The 26,685-nt window shown below is 50.9% G+C and overlaps 1 protein-coding gene across 1 annotated transcript; it reads right to left on the bottom strand.

The window, feature by feature from the left end:
- Nucleotides 1–284: 284 nt before the first annotated feature.
- LOC308252578 (Na(+)/citrate cotransporter-like) lies at nucleotides 285–26,685 on the bottom strand (the record flags this gene model as incomplete). Its single annotated transcript, XM_080677364.1, has 12 exons — nucleotides 285–401; nucleotides 1,572–1,709; nucleotides 5,963–6,124; nucleotides 8,076–8,194; nucleotides 9,570–9,670; nucleotides 10,469–10,678; nucleotides 16,952–17,074; nucleotides 18,768–18,936; nucleotides 19,975–20,162; nucleotides 22,889–23,025; nucleotides 23,305–23,433; nucleotides 26,584–26,685. The coding sequence occupies 12 exons, from the start codon at nucleotides 26,683–26,685 to the stop codon at nucleotides 285–287; spliced, it is 1,695 nt and encodes a 564-aa protein (XP_080533490.1).

The raw sequence follows: 26,685 nt of genomic DNA, 5'->3' as shown, positions 1-26,685 counted from the left end.
TGGGACAAGAGCTGTCCTCCTGGTCCCTGTGCAGCCTGACCCTCTCAGAGGTAGTGGCAGGTCCCCCAGAAAGATGGAAGCCAGCTGCATCTTGGGAGGTTCCCTTTATTTCCAAACCTACCCTCCAGCCACCGGTTCCCAGCTAGAAGCCGGGCCTGGGTCTCTGTGGGGTGAGGGCATCATCGGGTCACTTTGGGGTGTCAACCCCAAAGCTCTGCTGTACGGTGTGCCAGAAGCTTCGGGTGTCCTCAGGAAGGCGGGGCTGTGGCTCTTCCTAAGTGTAACTAGATGGTAGCCCAGTCAGGGAAATGCTCCAGGTCAAATATGACCCGTCCCCAGGTGTTGATCGCCAGAAACACACAGATGATTCCAATTATGTTCATCATTATTCCTGCTTTCACCTGGGGAAGATCAGGGCCAAGAGTCAGCACCCACAGGTCAGCGGGATTCAGAACAGAGGTGAAAGGGACACTGAGAACTACTGCTCTTGGAGAAGGGGCTGCAGGCTGGTTTGCTGGGCCCCCATCCCTGGGCCATGCTCTGTGCTCACCCTACCCCACAAACAGAGCACTGTCATAGCCAGTAAGTGTCATCGGTGCTCAAGCATCCATGGGAAACAGGCATGATGGCGGGGTCTCTGCTTGCTTGAACATACGCAACATCGGGCCTTCTGGAGGGGCATGAGGCAACACCCCAGGCCACTCAGAGAAATATTGGGGGAGCCCAGGTCTGACTTTAGGGCCTGTGCTCACCCCAGCACCTTCGCGTCCCCAGAGCACCTGCTGGTTTCTCGAGAACCTCCCTGGCTCTTTCTGATGCTAGGTCTTCCTTTTCGCTCAATAACCACTGCTTGAAGCCCTGTGCAGATTTTTCACTGGGGATCGGAATTGAGTTTGTGGTCCATGGTTTCTTATTAAGAATGCTCCATAGACTCCCAAAGATACCCAGCGGAGGCTCTGAGATCACTCACACCTGACCTGCCTAAGGGAAGGACCCTCCTTTCCTGCCTGTCCCCTTCTGAGACCGGCCCCTCTACTGGCAGAGGTGATAGAGCCCAAGGAAAACCTACGAGAGTTCCTCCTCCAGCTGCATCTGTTTCCAAGGCCCCATCTCTCCCAGGCACTGCCTCTCCCTGTCCCCGCTTCAACGTCTGCAGACACCTCTGTGGGTCAATCTCTGTCATTGGTATCCACTCCTGCGACCCATCTCAGCTTTGCCCCTCCTGCCAGTCCTTATAGGTTCTTGCTAGTTGGTGAAGTCCATCTTGGCCATGTGGGACCCCACCCAAACCCCTTCCAAGTGCTCAGAGAGGGCTCCCCTGGTGGCTGCTTGGCACCTCCAGGTGGGAGATTCTATCACCCACCTCTCAGCTTTGGGAGACAGAAAAGTATGAAATGCAAGATGATCTCAAAAAAGAAGAAAAACTGTACATAAATGCCAATAATGAGGATAGGGCTGGACTTTGGGTGGTATTTCCAAATTACATGACATCACAAGTCATTAATAAATAGGGTGTCCCTCATGACAGATATGTCAGAGCTGGTAGGAGTAAATAAAAGCAGCTGCATTACCATGTCAGAAACCTTGAGGTGTCCGTAGGCAAACACGATGGCGTTAGGTGGAGTGGCCACAGGTAACATGAAGGCAAAGGATGCACTCAGGGTGCAGGGGAGCATGACGTACAGCGGGTTGAGGCCAATGGAACGTGACTGGGGGGAAACACAGCACTGCAGTGTCACATATACAGAAAACAAAAGCCCTGGGGACCATCACTCTGAAAGCATCCCCCTCATGTACTGTGCGAGTTCCCACCTCCACGCCTTGGTCCTTCTGGGGGCTCTACCCTCTGCCATGCCTCTGATGATAACTCTGCTGGACCCCAAAGGCTGAGCTCAGAGCCATCTCCCCACGAGGCCTTTCTGAACCCCCTCCATTCATTCAACACATAGCTCTTGGGCACCTACTATGTGCCAAAGACCATGCTGGCCACTTAGACTTCACTGAATCTGGAAGTGTTACTGCAGCCCACCTATGCACACACCTGTGTGTCCTGCCGCAGACCGCCAGAGCCTACAGGGCAGGGACCACATCTCACCTCTAGATACATCTGTGTATGCATGTGTTGTTGTACACATTTGGGATCATTTTGAATATGGAATTTGGTATCCATCTTTTTTACTCTACAACTTGAAATTCAAGCCACATGTAGCAAAGAGCACCCAGCACAGAGTAGACAGACACTCATTAAATATTTGCTAAATGAATTAATGATATCATAATATAACTCATAATATTTGTTAATACCTATAAAAATTAATAATCTAGCATGCAGATTTACAAACAACGAGGGCAGACACATATGCAAAGACATCCATTGCAACATCATAACAGCAAAACACACAGGAAACTGACTCAGTGGCCATCAGCAGCAAGATGTTTAAATAAAATATGTATATACACAATGACTAGTTCGCAGCTGCAAGGAAGAACTGACTGGTTTTATGTGCTAGCATGGAAAGATCTCCAAGACCTATCATTAGATTTTTAAAGATTTAAGGTGCAGAACAGGATCATAGAATGATACCATTTGTTTAAAAAATGTGTGTGTATGTGTGTAATACATCCAGAAAGATACCTAAGAAATTAATAACAGAAGTTGTCTCTAGGAGGAAGCTAGAGGATAGGCCCAATACTCTTTAGTATTATTTGACATTTGTATTACATTTTCAACTTTAAAATGTCCCGGCCAGATGGCTCAGTTAGTTGGAACATTGTCCCATACCCCCAAAAAAGATTGCAGGTTCAATTCCCAGTCAGGACCCATACCTAGTTGGCAGGTTTGATCCCCAATTGGGGCACGTATAGGGGGCAGCCGATCAATGTTTCTCTCTCACATCAATGTTTCTCTCTGTCTCCTTTCCTTCCTCTCTCAAATCAAAAAACATCCTTGGGTGAGGATTTAAAAAGTTGTGCACATTCCCATTTTATTAACTGCCCTTTAAAACTCTGATTTTTAAAAATTGGCTTGATAAAATTTCATTGTATGAGTATAGAATTTTTTTCATCAACCCCCTATTATGGAAATATTTTATCATAAATAATTCTGTGACATGCATCTTTATAATACAGTTGACCCTTGAACAAGGTGGTTTGAATGTGCGGGTCTACTTACATGTGGATTTTTTAAAATAAATGTACAGCCCTGGCCGGTTTGGCTCAGTGGATGGAGCGTCAGCCTGCGAACTGAGGGGTCCCAGATTCCATTCCAGTCAAGGACACAGGCCCGGGTTGTGGGCTCGATCCCCAGTGGGAGGCTTGCAGGAGGCAGCCAATCAATGATTCTCTCTCATCATTGATTTTTATATCTCTCTCTCCCTCTTCCTTCCTCTCTGAAATCAATAAAAATATATTTTAAAAAATATTAAAAATAAATGTACAGTAAGCCCTCCATATCCCCAGGTTTCCCACCTGTAGATTCAACCAATTGTGGATCAAATGGGAATACACAATGTGGAGGGCCAAACATATTCATTGCTCTATGCCATTTTATACAAGGGACCGGAGCATCTAAGGTGTTGGTACCTGAGGAATGTCCTGGAACCAATCCACCGTGGATACTTAGGAGGTGTTAAGTTCTGGGGAGTCCAAAGTTATACATGGACTTTCTCCTGTGCAGTGTTGTTCAACAATCAACTCTATATGCTTGTAGGCATCTCTGATGGTTTCCTAAGACATGTTCCCAGCCATGCATTGCTCAATCAAAGGGTGTGAGAACAGGTTCCAGGTTAGGGCTCCTGTGGGTCAACAGGTCTCTGGAAAGGCTGCACCAAGTTCCACTCCTTCTGGGAGAACCTGAGAGGTCCCAGTCAGAGGCCCAGTCTATTTCCTGGTTCCCCCATTTGTCCTGGCTCTGAGTACCCATGGTGTGTGCTCCCCATGTGGTTCTGTGACCCAGCTGGGGGATCACCACCTTCCCTTCTCCCACAGCTGGGCCCTGAGGCAGAAGCATGAGTGGGCTTGGAGGTAGCTGGGAGGAATCCTACTTGGGCTTCTGGCCTTGGGAAGGCTGGTTTGGAACGGCTTGGCCACCCCCCACCATACCCCCTGTGGCTTAAGATCTCCTTTTGCCTGATCTCACACCTGTCAGAATGGCTATCATCAACAAATCAACAAACGACAAGTGTTGGCCAGGATGCGGAGAAAAAGGAACCCTCGTGCACTGCTGGTGGGAATGCAGACTGGTGCAGCCACTGTGGAGAACAGTATGGAGTTTCCTCAAAAAACTGAAAATGGAACTCCCATTTGACCCAGTAATCGCACTCCTAGGAATATATCCTAAGAAACTAGAAACACCAATCAGAAAGGATATATGCACCCCTATGTTCATAGCAGCACAATTTACAATAGCTAAGATTTGGAAACAGCCTAGGTGCCCGTCAGCAGATGACTGGATCAGAAAACTATGGTACATCGCCACAATGGAATACTATGCTGCCATAAAAAAGAAGGAATTACTACCATTTGTAGACACCTGGATGGAATTAGAGAACATTATGCTAAGTGAAATAAGCCAGTCAATGAAAGAAAAATACCACATGATCTCACTCATTTGGGGATAATGAAAAACATTATAAACTGATGAACAAAAAGATAGATACAGAGGCAGTAAAGCATCAAACAGACTGTCAAATTACAGCGGTAAGGTTAGGGAGAGGTGGGGGAAATAAGAGATCAACTGAAGGACTTCTATGCATGCATATAAGAGTAACCAACGGATGCAAAACGTTAGGGGGTGAGGGCATGTATGGGAGTGGGGTGGGGGGGGCAATGGTAAGATATGTGCACATATAATACCTTAATAAAAAAAAAAACAACCTCTTTTTGCCTGGCTTGGGGCCTTCTGGGCTCACTGCTGGGGCTGGAGGTGACAAAGCCAAGCCTTTGCTAGAGGAGGGGTTGCTCCTGTCATAGGTCTGGGCATCCTGCTTAGAGGAGAAGGAGTTGAGCCACCTTGCTATTTCTAACACTTTCATCTTCACTTGGATCGAAAGGAACAGCCACTCAGGTTTGCTTTTTATACACATGGACACCTTGGCAGCCAAGGTGAAGTTTACCAACAGCAATGCTGTGCTCAGGTTTTGTAAGTCTGTCTCCCAACTCCAGAATGGCAACCTCAGCCTCTCCCAGGCTTGTTTGCAATCTACAGAGGATTTTCACAGTCATCATCTTACTTGACCTTCAGTACAAGTGTAGGAGGAAAGAACGTGAATGACATGTTCTAGGATCCCAGGACCTGAACTCAGGTCTCCTGAGTCCAAGGCCAGGGCTCTTCTTGTACCACCTTGAGGTCAGTATTGCCATGTCATGATTGACAGGAGAAAATGCACAAAATGATCACAGATGATTTTCCTATTAGCTCTGCTTTAGTCCCAGCTCAACAACATGCTTGACCACAGTGCACTGATTCCTGATCCCGGGGCTCAATGCAAAGCTTCTGGGGGTCTTAAGGCATGCACTCGGTTCCTTTCTTTGGACTCTCCACCTTCCCAGAATTTCCTCTCCCCCAAACCATCCCCAAGCCCCACCTTCCCCAAGACAACTTCCTTGTGGATCCCAACCAGTGGTGTCCCCCTGCTCTGCAGTCCTCCTGCACACCTGTGCTACATTCTCAGAGACCCTCTATAATTCCCTCATGGCATTGGTCCACTCCTCCTTGACACTATGCTTAGCACATTGGCCAGCATGGGGGATACAAAAAAGAACCAGCAAAGGATTGAGGGCAGGCTCAAGGTCATCAAAGGTACATAAGTCCTATCAGACTATCAGATCCAGGTCTCAAAGCCTGGTTGGGCTCTGGTCCCTGATTTCACAGCCTCGCTAAGAACTTAGGACATAGTCATGGGTGGGTAGCTTCTTATGAAATGATGGCTGAGAATCCCCACTCCCCAGCAGGGTTACTTACCATGGAGGCAAAGATGGGCAGGAAGAGGCTGGCGGTGGCCACGTTGCTTGTGAACTCAGTGAATACAGCAATGAGCACAGTCAAGATCAAGGAGATGGCTGCTGGGGGCAGAACGTGCAAGGGCTCCATTTGCTTCCCCATCCATTCAGACAGCCCCGAGGCCTGGAAAGCACCAAGAGGACAGTCACTGCAGGGCTAATGGCTACAGTTCCTCCAGGGCCTAGAGAGACCCTCATCTTTCTCTAGGGGGCTCAGCCTCTCCCCTCCTTCCTATTCTCTCTGCATACATTACACAGGTGACCTCATCCATGCCCACAATTTCAATCTCCATCCTCATTCTGTTATGTCTAAAATCTGTATTTCTAGCCCAGCTGGTCTGCTATCCAGATTTCAACATCCATGCTCCTAGAAATTTCCACCCAGATGTCCATGAATGTGTCAGACTCAACATGCCCCAACCTGCATTCATCCCCTCTAGCCCAAAGTCTACTGCTTCCCCAGGCTACCCAGCTTGGTGCATGGACTCATCATCCACCTGCTGTCCAACCTAGAAGACCAGGAGTCATCCTGGAATCTCTGGCCCCCTCATTTCTTCCACTCAATCAGTCACCACGTCACCCAAAACATCTCATGCCCATTGTCTTCTCTCAGTCACCCACAGTCCTTGAAGCTCAGGAGAGAAATATGAGACAGAAATTGGGATCTGGATTTGGTGCTTTGGGCTGAGAAGAGATTGTCCAGGAGAGAGAATGAAAAGTGAACAGAGAAGATACCAAGGACAGAGTCTAGAGGAACATTTATATTTAAGGGAAAACAGAGGAAAAGTCAGTAAAGAAACCTGAGCAGGAATAGTCAGAGTTAGAAGGAAACCAGGAGAGAATGGTATCTTGGGACCAAATGAGGAGGGAGTTTCAAGGAGAGAATGGTCCATGGAGTCAAGTGTTGAGACTGAGTTGGATGAAAGCTATAGAGTGTCTACTGGTCTCCCTCAAGCCGGCCCTGCCTAGGTCTCCACTGCAGACGTCAAAGTGATTTTTCCCAATTAGAGTTCTGACGAAGTCCCTCTCTGGCCTCAATCCTTCAGTGGCTGCCCCCTGAATTCAGTGCCTGCAGAATTAAGCCCACACTCCCTATCTTGAGTTCAAGTCCCTCATGGACTAGTTTCTGCTAGCCTCAGCAGCTCATCTTCTGATCCTCAGCTAGGTACCACACACTTATTCCTTTACCAATGTGTCACTTCTTCACAAAATGCTTTTCTATATATGTCCCCTCTCTAGTCAGTGATGGTCCTGTGAACAAGGACCCTATTTCAATCTCCTTTAAGTACCATACCTGGACTAACAGGGGCATAATAAAAATGTTTGGTGAAATGAATGAATGCTAGATGGATGGATTTGTTCATCCAAAAATATTGATGCACCTGCCATGCACCAAGCTCTGTTCCAGATGCTAAGGAAACATAATAACAAGTTAGACCCAGTCTATCTATCACATTCTATTCCTGGGTGAATGGACAGATGGACAGATGCATGGATGTATGAATGGATGGAGGATAGCTGGCTCATCTCTCTCTCTGGCTCACTTCTTCCCTATTATGGAAGGGAGAGAGGTAAGAAAGTTACATTTTTGAGGTGGTTTTTCCCAAAGGCTGTTTCTCTCCTTCTATACTGCTATTCACTTAGCTAGAGAAAAATTTAAACTGGCAGCCATATTAACAAAGAGTTCAGGGAGTAGAAGAACCAAAGGTAATGGTGGAGATATCCACAAGGACTTGAAAGGAGGATTTCCCAGAAGAAATCAGAGTAAAGATCCTTATTGCCAAATCTCAAAGGAGACCTCACAGCATCCTCTGCCTCTCTTGGCTAACCCAGGGTCACCTATATTCACTATTTCTGCAATCACTCAAAGAGTATTTCTCTAGTCTAGGCACTACTCATGGCCCAGGGTTCCTAGATACCAGGACAGAGTTCCTGTTCTTAAGAAATGTGGAGTTAGTGGAGGGGACTGACACAGAACAAGCCCAGAGTGCAGGGGTGCAGGGGTGGATTAGTTCGTTGGCCACCCTCTTGGTGAAAGAAGGAGACCCTGGGCAGCCCACAGCTGGGGAAGTTACCTCGCATCCTTTAGCCAGAGCAAATCCACCCCCCAGAAGCAGCAGAATGCCCCAGGGAACTTTCTCCTGGGTCACCTTCCAATCCAGCAGTGCAGGTGGATAAAATGGAGTCTTTCTTTCTGAGAAGAAACAAGAAAAACACACATACACAACCCAGAGCAGCCTTATGAAGCCCAAAACATCTGATCAGGGAAATAAGAGCCTGTATGGACAATGAGTACCATCTCATATGTACAAATTAGCTAAAATTTACAATAATTACTGCACCCATTGCTGGTGAAAATATGGCAGAACTTCCACACACTCGTGGTAGCATTATAAATTGATATCTGGCTGGTTTGGCTCAGTGGATAGAGCATTGGCCTGGGGACTAAAGGGCCTCAGGTTCAATTCCAGTCAAGGGTACATGCCTGGGTTGTGGGCTCAATTCCCAGTATGAGGCGAGTAGGGGGCGAGGAGGCAGTAAACCAATGATTCTCTCTCACTGATGCTTCTACCTTTCTCTCCCTCGCCCTTCCTCTCTGAAATCAATAAAAATATATTTAGTAATAATAAATACATAAATTGATACAATCTTTTTGAAAAGCAATTTGACATCACACCTAGAAATTTATCCTGAAGAAGAAACACCTTCAAAGAATAAGCTATATGCCCTAGCTGGTTTTGCTCAGTGGATAGAGCATCGGCCTGAGGACTTCAAAGTCCCGGGTTTGATTCCAGTCAAGGGCACGTACCTTTGTTGCAGGTTCCCTGGCTCTGGTCAGGGTGTATGCAGGAGGAAACCAGTCAATATGTCTTTCTCACATTGATGTTTCTCTCTATCTCTCCCTCTCTCTCTACTCTCTCTAAAATTCAATAGAAAAATAACCTCAGGTGAGGATTAGCAAATAAAATAGACTGGATGTTATTCATTTTAAAAAATATATACATGAACACATTAATGTATAATAATGAAATTTCAAAAGAACCAGAATGTCCCATAACGGGAGAATGGTTACAGCCCCTTGACTCAAAACAATGCATCATTAGAGAAGATAAGTTTGAAGACTGGGCCAAGAGCAGGAAATGTTTATAGAGTAACCCAGTCAAAAACATGAAAACAGAAACAACAAAGCAACAGGATTCAAATGATGTGTTTTGATTATAGTCATATAATATATGTGCTTATTATAGTCATATAATATACGTGCTTATTAGTCAAGACTGGAAGGAAGAGAGAAACTAAAATAATACTGATGGTGTTATGAGAAATTCAAAACATTTTTCTGTTCCTCATGTAATATTAACACAATTTCAAATGTTTAAAAAGCAAAAGAGATTTTGCACTAAACAATACCCAGGGAGGGCTTGAAAAATGCCCTCTGCCCAGACTGTGCAATCTTGCCAGTCCTCTTTGATGGAGTGGGCTTCTCTCCCTCCTAAGCCCAGGAACTCCCGTGGAGAGATTTTGCTATCCCAACCCTGATGAATGCAAGGCCAAGACAGGAGCATTACCTTCCTCAGTCTGGCTGGAGAAGTTGAACTTGGGCTTCTGCGAAGGCACAATGAATAGCAATATGGACATGAAGATGGCCACGGTGGCGTCGGTGACATACCTAGGTGGGGAGAGCGCGCATGGATGAGCCAACTCAGCTGCAGGAAGCCATGCCACAAACCTGTGCCTCGTCTATGTGCTCCTGCATGAAGAAGCAGGCTCAGCTGGGCATGAAAACTGGTACCCCAAAGACCCAGGTCAGGAGTAGTGGGGTAGACTGAATCCTGGCTGGAAACCAAGACCCCCCATCCTTGGCCTGGTTCTGCCACCAACGTTGGGTGACTCTGAGCAGCTCACTTCAATCTCTCATCCTGTGTTGTCCCATGGATAGATATCATGACCTCTTGGCCAGATTCTCTAGAAATCTGCGTTCACCAGGTGATCACCAATAGACCTTCAAAATGGAAACAGCAGTAATAGGCAGCTACCTCTCAACCCATATCTCCTGACTTTTCTAGGATATGCACATTTCTCAGCCTTTCTTCCATCTGACCACATAACATCTTAGCCAGAAGAGAAACTACATATACTCCCTTTTGCCAAGTCTCTGCCTAAAGAAGCGTCTGGACACCGGATGAGGGGGGGAAAAGATGATGGAGGAGAGATTTGGAAGCTAGAGCTCTGGGAGCCCCACTCTAACCCAACAAGTCTCTCTCAATCACAGCTCTGGCCACCAGCCTGGCCAAGGACTTTCTGCTCATCCTGCTGGGAAAGGAGGGGCCACAGGGACATACTGTATCTGTGGGCTTGTCCTAAAGACTGATGAGGAAAAACTGAGTCGGGAAACCAACAGAGTGCTCCAGAACTCAACTACAGAACAAGAGAGGACATGGCAGACACTGCAAAACCAATGACTTACTTTGTCTTCCCCTCCACCCAGGTGATTGACACCCAGCCGGGTATGAAGCCGGGGTCCCGGGAGAACCACAGGAAGATCAGCAGGAAGAAACAGAGCAGGACGTTGACCTCGGCGAAGGAGAAGGGTCCCAGCTTCCTGTATTCCTCCTTCAGCATCTCGTACGTGGCATTCTCACTAATCTTTCTCTCCAGACTGAAGCCCTTTTTAGAACTAGAGGAGGCAAAGATAAGATAAAAGTGGAACAGACTGGTTGGCTCAGGGGCTGGTCAGATGGAAGCCTGAATGTTGGGCAGTAGAACATGGCAGAAAGGCCTATGGTGCTGCCTAATGTCTGGGGTGGAGGGTGCTTGAGTACACCCCTTCCCTACTCCATCTCTCTCACCTGCCCACCATACCTCCCAGGACCTGTTATGTGTGCTTAGAATATGCCCCAGAACTGGAAGATGCTCCCAGAGGAGGTCTGGGATGACACAGGTGAGATGGCCAGTCTGGGCCAGGTCTCAGGGGCTATGGAGACAGGAAAGGATAGGATGGCCAAGAGGGTGGGAGGTTGAGGAGAATGAGGGGTGGGTTGGGCAGGAGCATCAGAGGAAAAAATAAGCAGAACTGAAGCTGCCATTGGCAGTGGGGACCTGGCAGGTATTCAATTGCCTGGAAAGCAGCTGCTCCTGTCATCTGCCACCTGGGGAAAGGCCATGAGAAGTTCTGGAGCAACACAGGGTGGAGCCAAGACTTCCTCGCATGCTCCCCAAATCGTTCTCCTCCCATGGTGGCCTGGGGCTGCCTTCAATGGTGCCAGGATGTCGGCCCTCATTATCAGGTGGCTTAGGTGGACACAAAGAACAAGCAGACTAGGCCAGGCAGGAGCTGGGTAGGTGCTTGCATCCCGAGGAGCTGGAGGTGTAGGATCCGGACCCAGGAGACGGGCAGGCAGTAGGCATAGCAATGGCAGGAAGGAAGCCAGCCCAGCCCTGAACTTGGATGGGTTCCTTAGGCACCAGTGCCCACTGGCCAACATGGCCTCCCAGGATGCCCTGCAGGACCTCCCCTAGGGGGTGCTAGCATGAGGAGGCAGGAAAGAGGAGGGATTCTTGGGAGAGGTATAGAGGGTACCTTAGCCTTAGGAAGGGGCTAACTGGGGCCACTGGGGCCCAGGATCCAGGCCCTGAGGGATTCTCTGAGGAATCCAGGCACATGCTCCAGTGCATCAACCTGAAGGTGGTGGGCCGGCCAAGAGGACTGTCCCTGGGTAGCCCTTCCCATAGGCGACCTTCCTGGGGCCCCAAGACAGACTTCATGGGAGGGCAGGGGGTGATGGAACTGGTGCCAAGATGCCCATTTCTGAAGCCAAGGCTGGATGTGACCTGCCTGTGGGGGCGATGTGATGAGGGTGCATGCCTACAGCACAGATCAAGGGAGGTCAGGACACAGGGGTGCCCAGGGGCTGGGAAAGGAGGAGGCAGTGATGGGGTCTCCTATCAGCACAGCCTGTGGGGTCTCTGTGCTGGACCAGGGCCAAGGCTGGGTGTCCTGAGAGTCACCTGCCGGGGACAGCCCTTAGGTCGTCCAGCAGGGGGATGACTGCTGGTGTGGAGGGAGCCTCTCACCCCCTTGGCATGGGAGAGTCTGTTTGACCAAGAATCGACCTGCTGCCAAGTGTCATTCTTGAGGCTCCAGGTGGGCCAGAGGCTCCAGGTTTCCAGGACAAGGGCTGACTCATGCTCCCAGCTGCCCAGCCGATGTCTGATGCGGGACAGTCCACATGAATATAGACTCTGGAGGCTACACTGCACGTGCAGTAGTCTGACACTGGACCCCCACAATGGTGCCAGCAAGCCTTCAGAACCCTCTTATGCTGAGCAGTTTCACCCTCATCATGGGTTAACCCTGTCTGGTGATCTCTGTGCTGGCGTGAGATACAGGCAAGTGGACCCAGTTTGCCTGGGACAGCCCAGGGGGTGGGACGGGTACAAAGTGTCCCTCTACAGTGGGATGGCCTTCAGATGATGCGGGTGAACTGGTACAGCACCAAGGAGAAGTGAAGGGACCCTTGAGTCCCGAGTGCTTATGCTGTGGCAGGGGTCCAGAAAGCCCTCACGCCTAATTCGGGAGTCGCCTGGTTAGGAAAGTTTGATGTAAGGCAGTCGTAATACCCCACTAGTCCTGGGTAGTCCTGGGTAGTCCTGGGGCGGGCGGAGAGGGCGAGGGTGGTAGCCCCCTTGGCTGGAAGTGGACAAGGAACTCACCCACAAACGCAAAAAGATAGTTTTCCTGGATTAGCCCAAAGGCAATGGCCCTCACATTGCTGTCCAGGGCCAACCAGATAAGAGAGTCAAGTGGAGGCCAGTAGAGATGGTTCCACAGCTAAAACAGGTGCTGCCTGTGGTGAGGTGGTCCAGGTGGCAAGTCTCCCATGTGCAAGCCAGGAAGAGGGTTCTCAGGAGGAACCAAATCGGCTAGCACCTTAATCTGGAACTTGCAGCCCCCAGAACTGTGCAAAATGAATGTCTGCAATTGAGCGCCCAGTCTGTGGCATGTTGCTATGGCAGCCAGAACTGACAGACAGGGATGAAGGGATGTGGGCACAGGCTCTAGAGCAGCCATGGGCAAACTACGGCCCGCGGGCCGGATCCGGCCCGTTCGGCTGTTCTATCCGGCCCACGGAGCCGAAAGAGTGGAGGGTTCTCTTGCTCTCCCCTCCGCTCCTTTACTTTGAATTTATATTAGTTCACACAAACACTCCATGCATGCTTTTGTTCCGGCCCTCCGGTCCAGTTTAAGAACCCATTGTGGCCCTCGAGTCAAAAAGTTTGCCCACCCCTGCTCTAGAGCCAAACTGCCTGTGTTCAAAGCTCAGTCCCACGGCTTCCAAGTTACACAGCCCTGAGCAGCCCTTTCCCCTCTCCGGGCCTCAGTTCCTTACTTATAAACTGGGAATAATAAGAGCACCTACCTCCCAGGTTGATGTGCAGATTAATTAATATATGTAGAGTCATTAAAGTTGTGACTGAGACTTAGTAAGCACTCAACAGATGTTGGTCATTATTTTTTTTAATTTAATAAATCTTTATTGTTCAGATTATTACAATTGTTCCTCTTTTTTCCCCCATAGCTCCCCTCCGCCCGGTTTCCACCCCACCCTCTGCCCTTACCCGCCCCCCCCGCCCCACTGTCCTCATTCATGGGTGTACTATTTATTTATTATTTACTAAATCTTTATTGTTCAGATTATTACAATTGTTCCTCTTTTTTCCCCAATAGCTCCCCTCCACCCGGTTCCCACCCCACCCTCTGCCCTTACCACCCCCCACTGTCCTCATCCATAGGTGTACGATTTCCATCCAGTCTCTTCCGGCACCCCCACACTCCTTTCCCCCCGAGAATTGTCAGTCCACTCCCTTTCTATGCCCCTGATTCCATTATATTCACCAGTTTATTCTGTGCATCAGATTTTTTTATTCACTTGATTTTTAGATTCACTTGTTGATAGATATGTATTTGTTGTTCATAATTTTTATCTTTACCTTTTTCTTCTTCTTCCTCTTCTTAAAGAATACCTTTCAGCATTTCATATAATACTGGTTTGGTGGTGATGAACTCCTTTAGCTTTTTCTTATCTGTGAAGCTCTTTCTCTGCCCTTCAATTCTGAATGATAGCTTTGCTGGGTAGAGTAATCTTGATTGTAGGTTCTTGCTATTCATCACTCTGAATATTTCTTGCCACCCCCACCTGGCCTGCATAGTTTCTGTTGAGAAATCAGCTGACAGTCGTATGGGTGCTCCCTTGTAGGTAACTAACCGTTTTTCTCTTGCTGCTTTTAATATTCTTTGTCTTTTGCTCTTGGCATTTTAATTATGATGTGTCTTGGTGTGGTCCTCTTTGGATTCCTTTTGTTTGGGGTTCTGTGTGCTTCCTGGACTTGTAAGTCTATTTCTTTCACCAGGTGGGGGAAGTTTTCGGTCATTATGTCTTCAAATAGGTTTTCAGTATCTTGCTCTCTCTCTACTTCTGGCACCCCCATAATTCTGATGTTGGTACACTTGCAGTTGTCCCAGAGCCTCCTTAAACTATCTTCATATTTTTGGATCCTTCTTTCTTTTTGCTTTTTCTGGTTGAGTGTTTTTTGCTTCTTTGTATTTCAAATCTTTGACTTGATTCTTGCGATCCTCTAGTCTGCTGTTAGATCTCTGTATAATATTTTTTATTTCAGTCAGTGTATGCTTAATTTCTAGTTGGTCCTTTTTCATATCTTCAAGGGTCTCACTAAATTTATCGGCTTTTTCTAGAAAATTCTTGAAAAACCTTATAACCATGGTTTTGAACTCTATATCCAGTCATTTGCTTTCCTCCATTTCTTTCATTTGTGACCTGTTTCTTTGTCTCTGCATTTTGGCTGCTTCCCTGAGTTGATAGAGTGGCTTTGTGTGCTAGGTGTCCTATAGGGCCCAGTGGCTCAGCCTCCCCAGTTACCTGAGGTGGACACACTTGGTGCACCCCTTTGTGGGCTGTATGCACAGTCTTGTTGTAGTTAAGCCTTGATTGTTGTTGGTATCACTGGGAGGAATTGAGCTCCAGGCCAATTGGCTGTGAGGATCAGCTGTGTCTACGCTGGGAGAACTTCTGTGCTGGAGACACCCTTATGAGATAATACTTGCAAAAGCCTCTGTGCTCAGCTTGGGGCGGAGTCTCAGGGCAGAGCAGACAGCATTGGTTTCCCATCAGCCCTGCCCTAATAGGCCTCTGTGTCTCAGTGTCCCGTGGTAATCGCTGCAAGCACCTCTGAGAGAAAGCTGCCCTGGAGTTTGGCCCAATGCCAGACAGTCCAGCTTCTCCCCGAATGAGTCTGGGTCCCCAGAGTCTCGCCTGGAACTAGAGTTTAGCACAGTCAGGAACTTTTATCTCCCTCCCGCTTGAGAAAGCCAGCCACGCACTCAGTTGCCAGTCCTCTCCACGCGTGCACGTCTCAGTACCTCTGCCTCCTGCAGTTCCTCTGAGTCTCAGTTTGCTTTTCTCTTTCCTTCTATTTGTAGAAATTCTACTAAGCCAGCCTTCTTGTGGTTCTGGATGATGTCCGTTTTGTCTTTTAGTTGTAGTTTTGAAATTGTTGTGCGAGGCAGCAGTTCAGGTGTTTACCTATGCCGCCATCTTGGTTTTCTCAGATGTTGGTCATTATTATTCCTATGGCCCCATTAGAGGCAGGGACACCATCTACAGCCTGCGGCAGCTTTGGGGCACGTCTCACGGGACCCGCTGGTCCTGAATCAGGTGTGAAAAGCAGGGCAAAGAGCTTCCTTCAAAGCCAGGCTGTGCCCAAATGCCCATGGGAGCAGCTTCCCTCTCACGTGAGGACTGCACACGAGTGGCATATGAGGATGCCCACTACTATTATGATATCGTTGCTATGACTACTTTGATTATATACAGAGATTTCTTTTAACTGCAGTTTCCAAACCAGTTACTCCTTCAGAAGAAAATTTACAAAATTCCCTTTTCCACCGGTTAATTCCCTGGGTTTGGGGGCATTTTTGCTTCTCGGCTCTGAGATCTCCTCCCTGTGGCCACATAGCCCCTTGTCTTTGGCTCTAGCGGCCTGTGATTTAAGGCACGGAGCACACGGCTCACAACTAAGCACTTTCCATACTCCTGTGAGAGGGTCCCCTTAGCTCCATAGATAGATATGTGTCTTTTAAAACCACAACAGTGTTTTTGAGGTATTTGTCAGCCACACACCATGGTTTCTGTCCAAAATCTGGCTGCTGTCAAGGTTGACTCTTGGTGAACTTGGGTTGGGGTGTACTGGAAAAAGGAAGGTAAACTTCCCAGAATGCGCACGCTGCTGGGAGTGTGGCAGGTGTTCAGGAAGAGTCTGGACATGGGCAGGTGGTGTGCTGTGACCCGACCCAATGGACACATACAGCCAAGTGGGAGTTGGTCCAGAGTATCGATTTGCTCATGGGGACAAGATTCCCTTTAATTGCTTTGACTCACGTTGATGGCACTCTTTCTCCCTGGCCAGGAGCCAGGCTGGGGGCAGGGGACAGAGAGGACTTACCACAGGCCCCAAAGGAGCTCAGGCCAGGGGTCAGGGCTCAGGGGCAGTGCTGGAACATGGCTACAGGTACCGAGGGTCAAGGCCATGGGGTACCCAGGAAAGCCCAGAGGAGGAGGCGAGGGATTCTTCCACAAAGGAATGGGGTGGAGGAAGTCAGGAAATGTGTCCCTAAGGAAGCAGCACTTGAACTGTCCTAGAAGCCTAAGGAGATTGAAAGGTGGGAAGATAGGGAATGGCATTCCAGAAAGAGGGAACAGCATGTGCAAAGGCACAGTGAGCAGCCCGAGGTGGCCAAAATGAGAGGGCAGACTAGCAGATGATGGGGCTGTTGAAATGGGGCCAGACAGGAAGAACTCTATGGATTCGCCTATTGGTTCTTCTGTAAGGGCATGGCAGGTTAGACTCTATTCCGGAAGCAGTTCAAACTTACTTGAATCCCAAAAATATATACTTGAGCCACAACCAGGAGAGCAGCAGCATGATCACCATGTTGGGGAAGGCAAATTCAAACCAGGAGGCGAAGTTCACGATGTCTTTGCTATCAGGAAACAGTCTGGAGAGAGAAACACAGGTCCACACCTCTAGCAGATGCTGAGTCGCAGAGCAAGTAAGTCAGGCCGGGTGTGTACAGGATGACCAGTAGCTGGACCCTGAGATGTGGTCTGGAGCAGAGTCTCATCCTCCTGAGGTCCGGCCATCCATGCCCACCGCCTGGTATTACCCTAATCAGTTGGGGCCCCAGAACATAGCCATGCTAAATACAAGCCGGAGGGGTGACCAAATGACCCTCATGGGGGTCCAGACCGTGTTGAGAAGCTCATGAAAGTCACGGCCCTTCCCTCCAGAAAAACACAGCTTTGTACACATGTAATTTGGTTAATAGCATCAGGAGGTCCACAGATGCCCCAGAACCCTCACCCTGTGGGCTTCTACCAGGGAAGACCCCCTTAGGAAAACAATCTCACAGGCCTCCCACGGTGGGACCAGACAGGGTTCTGGGGACTGACTGGAGGAGGGTCTCTTTCACTCCAGGCTGCGCCGCCCACCCCCAGACTTGCTCGCTTCAGCCCAAGGGTGTCAAAGTAGACACAGCTTTCTGTACTCAGCAGGAACTCCAGGGAGATCCCAAGGCTATCATTACAGAAAACATCACAGGATTAGAATAGTCTGCTTGTGGACCTCAAGAGTCTGCTTGGCCAGGCTCCAGGCCTGCCCTCCCACCTCCTAGCTGCCCTCCCACCCCACCTGTCTTGTCTGCACAGGACGGGCATGTCATACTTCTCTCCTTCCCTGTGCTCACTGCGTCTGTACTTTCCTTCATGTATTTACATGACCGGCCTAGAACTGTGGTCGGCAAACTGCGGCTCGTGAGCCACATGCGGCTCTTTGGCCCCTTGAGTGTGGCTCTTCCACAAAATACCATGGCCTGGGCGAGTCTATTTGGAAGAAGTGGCATTAGAAGAAGTTTAAGTTTAAAAAATTTGGCTCTCATAAGAAATTTTAATCGTTATACTGTTGATATTTGTCTCTGTTGACTAATGAGTTTGCCGACCACTGGCCTAGAACTCTCCAGGCATCTTCTACCTCAGCAGATCATGAGTATCCCACAGACAGAGCCCAGGTCTCCCCCACTTCTGTGATTCCAGCCCCACCCAGCACAAGGCCAGCATACAACTGGGTCCTTAAGGCCTGTGTCTCTTTGTGGCCAAGGAAAGTTCCAGACCACCACTGTGGTCCATCTGGTGCCTCACAAGGGCACAGTTCACTGCAAGGGCAATGAGAGGAACTGTAGTGAACGAACTGGTAAGGCAATGAGTGGCCTGACCCCTAACTCTTTATTGCATCTCAAGATCCCCAATGTCATAGGGCCATTACCATTCACGACCAAGATCGGTGAGCCAGTTTTGAGGAGAGCATCTATAGGGGTGTCTACTTTCTGCAAGTTGTAAACAAGGACCCAGCATCTAAAATAATGTTGTCTCTTCCCATGATTTTAGTTCAGAGTTTAATCACACGACCTGTCTGACTGAAAATACTGTGCCCAAGACAGAAAGCAGCCAGGCCTGGGGACTGTCATCAGATCCTAACCTGAGGAGTTCTGAGCAGGTGCAGCAGAGGCTGATGGGGGCACAGCCTCCCGCCCCTGCCAGGCCCTAGTTCCGGGGCGCAGCTCAGGAGATGGGAGAGGAGGCTGAGTGTATCCAACCCAAGGCCAAAATCCCCAGAAGGCATTGCCAGTGACTCACGTCTGCATCTGGCCCTGGAGCACCACGTTGGGTCCTGTCCCGGTCAGAGTGGCAGTGCCTCCGATGCTGGCCGCGTAGCACACGCACAGTGTCATGGCCTTGCACATGTTCTTCTGGTCCCTATTCTCCGGCAGCTGCCTATCAAGGTCTTCAGAAATCACTTGGCTCCCTGTAGTGACACACCTTCATAAGCAGAGCCAGCCCTGGGGGCTGCGGCTCAGCTCCAGCTCCTAGCTCTGCTGCTGACCTGAGGTGGGGACATGCTGGTTCTGCAGGCTCCCTCCTCAGGTCCTCTCAGCCCACAGCCCATCCATGTCATCTGGCCCTGTCTTCCTTCCCTGTCACTTCCCACCGCTTCCCCAGGCTCCTCCATGCCCAGGGCAAATGCAGCCACTTCAGACACACGCCCTTCTTCCCTGCTTCCTAGCCTATGCTCCAGCTGGTCCCTCCATCCAGGGGCGTGTCCAAATCCATCTTAGATGTCCGTGCCTCCTAGCAACCCTCCCCCTTGTCTGAGCTCCTTTGGTGTCTGGCTTATGGCATCCCATGGCTTCCCCCAAGTCAGAGGAACTGTGTGAGGGGCCTCATTACCCCACCCCACCCAACCCGGCTCCTTGAGTCCGAAATAAGGGTGTGTCCACTTCATCTCAGCAGCCCCAGGACCTGCCCCAGGATCTGGCAATCGGGCCATCAGAATGGGCCCTGAGTTCCCTTGTGCTGGGCCCTGGGGATGGGGTACAAACAAGGCAGAGAATAAAACAGGTGCCATCTGAGTTCCCTGAGCGGAGTGCCTGGTGGGAAGCAGCGTGGGACAACCGCCCCAATGCGTGTGCAAGCAGAGAGCGGATGGGAGGTGTGACCTGTTCAGGGAAGGCCTCCCCGAGGATAAGTAGGAAGAGAAATGGGTGAGGGTACCCCACTGAGTGCTCAAAAGATGCTCAAATGCAGAGTCAAATGAACAGCTATTGATTTCTGTGATTGGAAGGAACAAAGTGTTGAAACTTGCTATACAGTAAGCCATTCTAAAGGACTTAACTTTCGTGCAATAATTATCTTCATAAAAGTTACAAAAACAGTACTTTCTAAGTATTTCTCTGTATGCCTGCTGAAATGTGGGCTCTAGGAGTCAGGGAGGTTGCCAAAGCTTTTGGCAAAGGAGGGGACGCCTGCCACTGGGGACCCCAGCAGCACCCAGCCAGGAGCTCACCTGGCAGCTCACTGGTCTTGTCCTTTTCTGCAGGCTCCAGGGCCCCCTGGCTGCCTTTGCTGGCTTTTCTCTTGCCCTGCATCTGCTTCAACACGGCCTCCACAATGGGCACCATCATGGCTGTGGTGGCTGTGTTGCTGATCCACATGGAGAGGAAGGCGGTGGTGGCCATGAAGCCTAGCATCAGCCTGCAGAGGAGGAGCAGGAAGGGAAGCAGAGAATCCCCACCCCCACTGCCCCAAGCACTCAGGGAGCAACAAGGGTTAGGTGTCTCTGCAGGGTTGCCAGGGGTCAGGGCCAGTGCTGATGCCAGTTCAAGACTGGGTAGTCCAGGAGAGGATTATACTTTTAGTCCCTCCCTCCTCCTTCCTCCCTCCTGTTCTTTCTCCCTCCCTTCCTTCCTTCTGTTCTCCCTCTTACCTCTCTCCCACAGACATTACTGATATCTACCCTGCTGGCTATGGGACAAAGGGGTGAGGGGGGGCACCCAAGAAGCCTTTTTCAGACCCAGTCATGGTTCTGAGGAGCTCCTGTCCAGCAGGGGAAGCACAGGCATCCAGATGGCGTCAACCCAGGGTGGAGGTTGGCCCTAGTGTGTCCTAAGGGTGTGCTGGGACAGCCCTATGGGCAAGCAGCCCCAATGTCCCACTTCTATCTAGAAGATTCCCACCCACCCCAGACCCTGCTTCTCCTCTCATAACAGAGTTAGCCTTGAGGGGTAGGGTGAGCCTGGGAAAGTGGGACGTCCCTCATGGCTGACCACCCCACTGCCTCTCTGCACACACACCTTGTACTCCCTCCACTCTGCAATGGACCAGATCAAACAGTATTCTGAAAACACGTTCCCTTCATTTATAACACCTGTCCTTCCACCGCTGTCTCACCTCTGCCATCTGCCTAGAGCTGTAGTCGGCAAACTGCGGCTCGCGAGCCACATGCGGCTCTTTGGCCCCTTGAGTGTGGCTCTTCCACAAAATACCACAGCCTGGGTGAGTCTATTTTGAAGAAGTGGCGTTAGAAGAAGTTTACGTTTAAAAAATTTGGCTCTCAAAAAAAATTTCAATCGTTGTACTGTTGATATTTGGCTCTGTTGACAAACGAGTTTGCCGACCACTGGCCTAGAGCATCCCTCATGGTTCTTCTAATCAAAGTCCCTCCTTTGTAGCCTTCCTTCCAGTGCCCGCCAGGCAGGGGTGCACAAACCCTCCTCCTGCCCCACCAACACTCATCAAAGGCTGGATTTGGAGGACCCGTGCCCATGTCTGCTCTTCCCTTTTTGGTGAGCAGAGAGGGGAAGGGCCTGATTCTTCTCCATGGCTTCCACACACCCCGCACAAGGCCAGGAACAGAAGGAGCTCAGGGAGGGCTGCATGGATGGAACAAAACGGTTCTCAGTCTCCATGCCCCTCTGCAGCCAGGCCTCTCCCCGGGACCACTAATTCACCTGGAGAAGAGATTTGGGTGCTGCACTGCACGAAGGCAAGGTCCAAGCCGGTGTCCATGCAGGCTGACTCCACAGACCCACAGAACACAGGCTTGGGTCCAGGCTGGAAGGAGGAGCAGAGTTTTCATGAATGAGGCTTTGACCTGATGCTTCAAGGCACCATGTAGTCATAAAGGTCTCCCAGGGCCAGGCAAGTGCCATGGAACTGGAAACCACGCTCAGAGGAGAAGCCCGGTGACAGGAAGGAGCAGAGAAGCTTGCGTGAACTTCCTGGATTTGGAACCAAAGTCCTTCAGCTCTCTCAGAATGAGGACCACCTGCTGGTGGAGGAAGGCTGGTCGCTCAAAGGATCCCGAGAGCAAGAATCCTGAGGCCACTGAGGTCTCACACTTCTAGAAAATGTAATGGCTTTGATTTGACCCAGGAGACTAATCACTGGAGGGGATTTATACCACATAGGGTAACAGAGACCAGAGAGTCGCAAAGCTTTCTGCTCAGAGAAGTCTGAGGTGCCAAGGGAGCCAGGCAGCAACTCCTGGGGGTGCACCAGGCTCTGTGTGTGCGGGGTCGCACAGTTCCTGACACATGGACATCTCCGGAGGGATTTGCTGTTAAGTCACCAACCGTTGCCTTCCCAGGGCTGAGCTGGGCACGCCATCATTTAGGGAGCACATTGCCTCAAAAGAAAGGTGCATCCTGGGGTCTCTACTAGAGATGAACTCAGGAGCCAAGGCCTCATTTCACAGCATTTAACCCCTCTCTGTCTCAAATGCCTCATCTATAGAACCTGAGTGGAGGAATAAAACCCAACTCTCAGAGTTGTGGTGAGAGGTAAGTGAGGAGATAAATGAGCTCCCAGAGTCATGCCTGGGTGCTGCAGATTCTCAGAACCAAGGGAATCTGATGATGTCAACTCCATGGGTTGGTTGGAAGCTGCCTGTGGTTGGAGGGGAGACCTTGGAGAGAGGGGAGAAGCTGAGGTTGTGAGTGACATGGGGAAGATGAGGTAAGAAGCTTCTCTACAGAGGCTAGCTTTGTGGGTGCGAGCTCTTGAAGGATGACCTTTCTGCTTCTCCTGAGTGGGGTGGTTGAACCACCTCTGGCTGCTTTCCCCACAAATGCCCTATCAGGCATGGCTGGATCCAGCCTCCACCCACCTCATTCCCTGTGGAACCCTGCAGCCCCTCCCCCAGATAGTCCTCTTTACATGCAGGGGCCCTTGGTGACCAGTCTCCTCTGGATTCAGAGAACCCTTACCTCCTGCCACTCACCACAGGCCCCACCATTGCCCATGCATCTGGTGTCCTCAGCTAAGATTGTCACATACCCTACCCAGGGGTCCACCTGCCTGCCAAGTCCAGGTAAGCCCATGGGCAGCCCTTGCCAGTGAGTGACCTGGGCTGTGCCATAGCTCCTTCCAGCCCTGGGGCCCACAGGGAGCCCTGTGGCAAGAACAGAAGGCGTACTTACTGTGCAGGCTTGGTCCCCACCCAGAGGAGTGTGCGCAGGGCGATCCTCTTGTGCAGGTTCCAGCGCTCCACGGCCACTGCCACGATGAGGCCTCCCAGGAACAGCATGTTAGTGTCCTTCATGTACTGAACACACACCTGGAAGGTGGTGGCATGGAGGCCCCATCAGGGCTGCCTCCTGGCCACACATTGCTTGGCCCAGGCCCACCCAAGTCCCCAGAGACAGGCGAGCAGACAAGATGCTGACGTGAGGGTCAGTTTGGAGTGGGATGCAGGGTCAAGTGGTATGTCTCCATGCCAAAAAGAATCCACAGGGAACTTATCTGGTCCCCTGGGGCCTACGCTGCCCAGAGCGGGGCTCTGAGAAGGAGCCCAGGGGAGAAGCAGGAAGCCAGCAGGATCCCCTGGGTCGCTCACCTGCTTGGAGTCCAGAACCTTGAGGAGTGGGAAAAGCAAGGCAGGCAAGAGGGCAGTGACAGCCAGAGGGATGACTTCTGTGCACCAGTAAATGGCCATGATGATGATGACGTAGGCACACCTGGCAAACTGAAGAGACAGCCCTGAGGCCTGGGCATGCTGCTGCTGCCCTCAGTCTCCCCACCTGTTGAAACGTGGGTAATAATACCCACCTCCCTAGGTGGCTTCATGTTTCAACACTTTTATTAGAATCATTATTAACCACCCAGGCTCTACCCTCTCCCTCATTCCAACCCAGCCTACTATATCAACCCCAAAGGCTTTTAGCCTTTTCTTCTCTGGCCTCTTCCTCCTGCCTTCACCCCGGGCCACTGCCTTTGTTCAGGACACACTTCCTCCTGCGTGGATGGCTGCAACTATATTCTATTTGACCTTCCTGTTGTATCACTCCCTAGCACAATGCGGCTCCCTTTTACTCTTTTGCAAATTTGATCATATCACCCGGTTTAAAAGCCTCCTGTTGCCTCCAGAACAAAACTCAAATGCCTTAGCATAACAGGAGACTCTCCGCGATGGAGCAGGTCCTGCACACCCCTCCAGCCCCGTCTCCTTGCCCACTCACATCCTGAGTTCCAGCTACCCCAGGGCACTGGCAGTAACTGAGCCTCCTCTTACACACCCCAGCCTGGTGGCAGTCTGTGTTTCTCCTTCCCCGCCTCCCCCACAGCCTGGGTCTGTGCGCTGCCTCTGTGTCTGCTCCTCCAGCCAGAGCAATTGGCACATGCAGCTGCCAATATTGATTCCTTAACTGTCTCACCATCACCACCACCACCACCAGAGAACAGGAAGCACCTGAGACCAGAACCAGCGTTCGTGGATTCACTCTGTCCTCAGACCTGACCCTGGGGAGATTCTCAGCAAATGCCCATTCAAGGAATGGACTAGCATAGTTCGAGCTATGGCAACGCTGCTGGAGAGACGCACCTGTACACTCTCACTGCTTAGCATCACCCTGAGAGCACGTGTTTTGTGCACAGGATGTTGGGTGAAGACAGAAATTCTTTGTCTGGATTGTGTTAGCTGGCACAAAAAATAAACCTTTCTTCGGCACCCCACGAGAACCTCAGGACCCCTCGCCCTGTCTAGTGTGGGGTTTCTCAGCCTTTCCACTGTGGACATTATGGGCTGGAAGATTCTTTGCTGAGGGGTGGGGTGCCCTGTGCATTGTAAGAGCAGCGTCCCTGGCCTCCACACCACAAGCTAGCGTAACACTCTCTCCAGCTGTGACAACACAAACGTCTCAGGCTTTGCTGATGCCCCTGCTTGGGAGGGTGCGGGCATCAATGGTGACTGCTCCATGGGCTCAAGGCAGGACCGAGGTGTGGGTAGGAGCCCAGACTCCACACCAGGCAGACCAACCAGTGCCCGCTGTCTGCCATTGTCTGGCTTTCAGCAGTCGCTCAACAGTGTCATTGAGAAAACACTCGTCTCACTCCCCAACCGGCCCCCTCCCTGCTTGTTCGTGTCCTCACCTGTAAACTGAGCAGTTAGGAGTACCCTTTTAACAGAAAGTGCTGGGTGAATTTTTATTATCTAAACTTTGACACAACCGGTGGCACCTGTAACCAATTTTCACAGCGCAGTTCCCGGAGGCGCCAAATATAACCAACGGAAAAGACAAGCTTAACTGGCCCCTCGCCTCCATCCTCTATCAGGGCCCAAAGATGCCCCATCGCAGAGGCGGACGTGACCCTCCTGGTCTAGAATGCTCCCGCAGGAGAGGCTGCGCAGGACGGGCTCCGTTAGACTGGTCTGAGGAGGGGCGGTCACCAGGCTAGTGAGATGGACTCTGCCCGAGAGAGGCGCCTGCTCGCTGGGGGTAAATAAGCTCAGAGCGCTTCCTGCAGCGGGAATGTGGCTGGAAAGGCGCTTAAGTCCCAGAAATGTGGAGCGGAATTTTTAAAATATGTTTTTTATTGATTTCAGGGAGAAAAGGAGAGGAGGACAGATATAGAAACATCAATGATGAGCGAAAAATCATCGACTGGTTGCCTCCTGCACATCCCACACTGGGGATCAAGCCCTCAACCTGGGCATGTGCCCTCACCCGGAATCGAATCGAGACCTCCTGGTTCATAGGTCGACGCCCAACCACTGAGCAACCCCGGCCAGAGGTAGGATTTAAAAGTCAGCAGCCAGCATGTAGCCTAGCATGGCTCAGAGGCTTCACTAAAATCACAAGGAACAGGGAATGAAGTCGGGTTCTCTTGCAGATTAGGCTTCCTGATACCCCAGTACACCCCCAGTCCTCCAGGACTGCCCCAGCGTATCCCCAAAAGAACTCCTCTGTTTCCCAAAGCTGCCTGGAGGGACAGGGGACCCCGGGGTTTCCTGTCTGGGCTGAGAGTGAAAGGGCTGGAAGAGGGAGTGAGGAAGGAGCAGCCAGCAGCCACAAAAGCCTTCAAAGGGCTCGGGTCTCTGCCAAACAGGCTCCACACAGCCCAGTGCAGCCTGGGCCAGGGCTCCCAACACGGCCCTCACCCTGTGGCCAAGGCCATTCATTCTCTGCCTCCCTCCCAGGAGCGCTAGGAGGCCAGGGCCTTCCCTGCTACCCTGAGTCCTGCCACCCAAGGCGTGAGCTCTGGGAACCTGACCGCCTCCTGCCTCAGCCACAGCAGGCAGCATGCAGAGCAGGCCCACCCTGACCTGCCTTTCAGCCCAGGAGGATTTTGACTCAGCCATGGCGTCCAGGAGATCCGAGATGGGAAGAAAAGTGGGCCATAGATAGGGAAACTGAGGCTCAAAATAGGGCCAGAGAGTGACAAAGACAGCACTCAGGATCCACTTAGGTGCCTGACTGATCTTGGAAGCCACTTACAGCTGGGAAGTCCCCTTCACTAAGGAGAGAGGAGAGAGAAGGAGGGAAAGGCCAGGCCAGGGCGCTCTAGGCACCAGAGGCACCAGGAGCCAGGGGAGGGGCGGGATCTCGGGAGATTGAGGCCAGGCTGAGCCTGTGGATGTTCTGTGTGGCGAGATCTGTGCTAACGGCTAGGTTCCGTGCTTGTTGGGATGGTTCTTGTGTCCTGGGATCCGTAAACGCCAAGGTTGGGGTGCCCCTTGAAATGCTTTACAGGACACCTCCCATCTGGCGCCCTGAGCTCCCAGGGGAGCTGTGCCCGCCTCGGAATCCCTGCGCTCCCACTCAGTGGCCTGCGTTCGGAGCCCGTTGGTGGGACCGGTAGCCTGGAGTCCCCGGGGCTGCAGGGAGATGTAACTGACCTTGGTGGGCACCAGAATGATGAGTGGCAGCAGCAGTAGCGGGGTGACGAACAAGATCACGAAGGACTTGAACTTGGAGACATAGCTCAGTGCCGAAGCCAT

The sequence above is a fragment of the Plecotus auritus genome, assembly GCF_963455305.1.
Source record: "Plecotus auritus genome assembly, chromosome: 7".
Classification (NCBI taxonomy): domain Eukaryota; kingdom Metazoa; phylum Chordata; class Mammalia; order Chiroptera; family Vespertilionidae; genus Plecotus; species Plecotus auritus.
The sequence above is the reverse complement of the archived record's forward strand: the minus strand, read 5'-3'. Positions and strand labels throughout refer to the sequence as shown.